Source organism: Engraulis encrasicolus, chromosome 21 (genome assembly GCF_034702125.1).
Source record: "Engraulis encrasicolus isolate BLACKSEA-1 chromosome 21, IST_EnEncr_1.0, whole genome shotgun sequence".
Lineage (NCBI taxonomy): Eukaryota > Metazoa > Chordata > Actinopteri > Clupeiformes > Engraulidae > Engraulis > Engraulis encrasicolus.
This window is the reverse complement of record NC_085877.1, coordinates 47,863,143-47,865,642: the sequence shown is the minus strand read 5'-3', so window position 1 is coordinate 47,865,642 and position 2,500 is coordinate 47,863,143. Positions and strand designations below refer to the sequence as shown.

General features: G+C 51.6%; 1 protein-coding gene across 1 annotated transcript in view; it reads right to left on the bottom strand.

The window, feature by feature from the left end:
* The window catches only part of nectin4a (nectin cell adhesion molecule 4a), a 61,212-nt gene that overhangs the window by 2,846 nt on the left and 55,866 nt on the right, over positions 1-2,500 (bottom strand). Inside the window, exon 11 of the mRNA XM_063186942.1 lies at positions 149-331. Coding sequence (XP_063043012.1) covers positions 149-331 — 183 coding nt within the window. The remainder of the gene's footprint in view (positions 1-148; positions 332-2,500) is intronic.

Here is a 2,500-nt window from a genome sequence, read left to right as displayed (position 1 = left end):
GGGTAGGGTGGGGTGGGAGGTGGGGTTGTTTTGGTGGATGTGTGGGCCATGGTTGGTTCAATAAAGGGATTTTAAAAGTCAAAGTCTCTCTCTCTCTCTCTCTCTCTCTCTCTCTCTCTCTCTCTCTCTCTCTCTCTCTCTCTCTCACCATGTTAACGGTGCTGTTTCTGACGTAGCTCTCCACTCGGTTCCTCTGTTCTTCCCTCTCTCTCTCCAGGTCTCTGCTGGTTCTCGACTCTCGTCCACGTCGTGACGTGTTGTAGATGACCGGTCTGCCCAGCGCGTCCAGACCTCCCAGAGTCGAGCGACTGTCTCTCGAACGAGGACGCTCCTGTATGTGAGAGAAGTAGAGAGAGAGAGAGAGAGAGAGAAGTGGGGGATGACAGAGATAGAGAGACAGACAGAGAGAGATAGAGAGGTAGGAGGGGGACAGAGAGAGAGAGAGAGAGAGAAAGAATGAGATAAGAGAGAGAGAGAGAGGGAGCAAGAGAAAGTGATAGATAAAGAAAGAGAAAGAAGTAGAGAGAGAGAGAGAGAGAGAGAGAGAGAGAGAGGGAGAGAGAGAGAGGGAGAGGGAGAGAGAGAGAGAGGAAGAGAAGATGCGTTAGTGGAGTGTGTGTTGGTGTGTGTGTGTTCAGAGGCAGGAGGTAACCCGTCTTCCCAAATGAATCCAACGCACCAGAGGCCAACACGAGCCAGGACACTCCTGTGTGTGACAGTGTGTGTGTGTGTGTGTGTGTTTATAGAAGTCGGAGGCGTTGTAGATGACCCATCAGCCCAGAGTACAGCAACTGTCCCGCAAACCAAGATCCTGTGTGTGAGGAAAAGAGAGTGAAGAGAGTGTGTGTGTATGTGTTTAGAGGCGAGAATTGTTGTAGACCCATCCCATCCATGATCCATCCACCCGACCATTGAATCCACCAGCATAGAGAGACTGTCGTGTCATTGTGTGTGTGTGTGTGTGTGTGTGTGTGTGTGTGTGTGTGTGTGTGTGTGTGTGTGTGTGTGTGTGTGTGTGTGTGTGTGTGTGTGTGTGTGTGTGTGTGTGTGTGTGTTTGCGTGTGCGTGTGTGTGGTGAAATCCCAGCTCCCATTGTCATTGTCACACAGCACTCCACAGCACACAAGTGCACACTGCACACAACGAAATTGCCCCCGTGTAAGGGTGCAGACCCCAATGGCACCCGGAAGAGGGCAGTGCAGCGGGACGGTACCATGCTCAGTCATGGAGGAGGATGGGGGAGAGCACTGGTTAATTGGTTAATTAATTATATTGGTTAATTAATATATGAGCAAGGCACCTAACCCCACACTGCTCCAGGGACTGTAACCAATACCCATGAGCAAGGTACTTAACCCCACACTGCTCCAGGGACTTTAACCAATACCCATGACTACCCTGTGTGTGTTTAAAGGTGAGACGACCCGCAAACCCCAATGCGGCCCAACGAATAGAACCCACCAGACTAGACAGACTGTCACGCGAGTTAGCGAATGTGTGTGTGTGTGTGTGTATGTTTACAGACGACCCATGAGCCCCAACACGACCCAACGAATGGAACCCACCAGAGTAGACAGGCTGTCACGCGAGCGGTTATCCATCGCTAGGGGAGAGATGGTGTGTGTGGGAGTGTGTGTGCGTGTGTGTGTGGGAGTGTGAGGAGTGTGTGTGTTTGAGGGTGTGGGGGTGGCGGGCGCAGCTTCTGCCCAGCGCATTCTGCCCAGCGCATCCAGACCCCCCAGTGTGGAACGACTGTGCCATGACCGGGGGCGCTCCTGTGTGTGTCAGAGAGAGAAAGAGAGAGAGAGAGAGAGAGAGAGAGAGAGAGAGAGAGAGAGAGAGAGAGAGAGGGAGATGGAGAAGGAGAGGGAGAGGGAGAGGGAGAGAGAGCAATGAGTTTGTGTGTTTTAAGATGTTTAAGATTGTGTTTCTTTTTTCCATTATTTTCTTTCTCGGCCTCCAGAGTGACTACCCAGGCCGCGCCCTCCTAGTGACGCAACACCTTCGGCGTTGCTACTAGTCAGCTCAAGAGCAATGCAAATACTTTCTGAGCTCCGGAGAACTCGGGAGCTCCACCAACTTTGAAAGAAACCAATCAACTTTAAGCAGCTCCAACGGCCCTGGGTAGAGGCGTGTTCAAGGCAATGACGTTCTATTGGGAATAAGAAAATGTTTGGTTTCAAACTGCGGCACAGCCTTTTCTGCCCTCGACCAGTAGCAAACTGAGGGAGGTGGGTCAACCGTGCCGTTTGGGAGACTTTATTCTAGAGATGCTCAGGATCCAAGATCCGGTTCCAGATCCGGCAGGATAATAGGGTTTTTCACAGGATCCGGATCCGGCAGGATCTTAAGCAGTGGATCCGGTATCCGGCAGTTACCTAAAGATCAGGATCTGGTGCATCTCTAGCCTAGGTTTTTCAGTAAGTCTTTCACAACCCCAATTGCTGCATGGAGTGAAAGAACTTTGGAAGCGGCCAGTGCAGGCAGTGTGGCAGTAAGC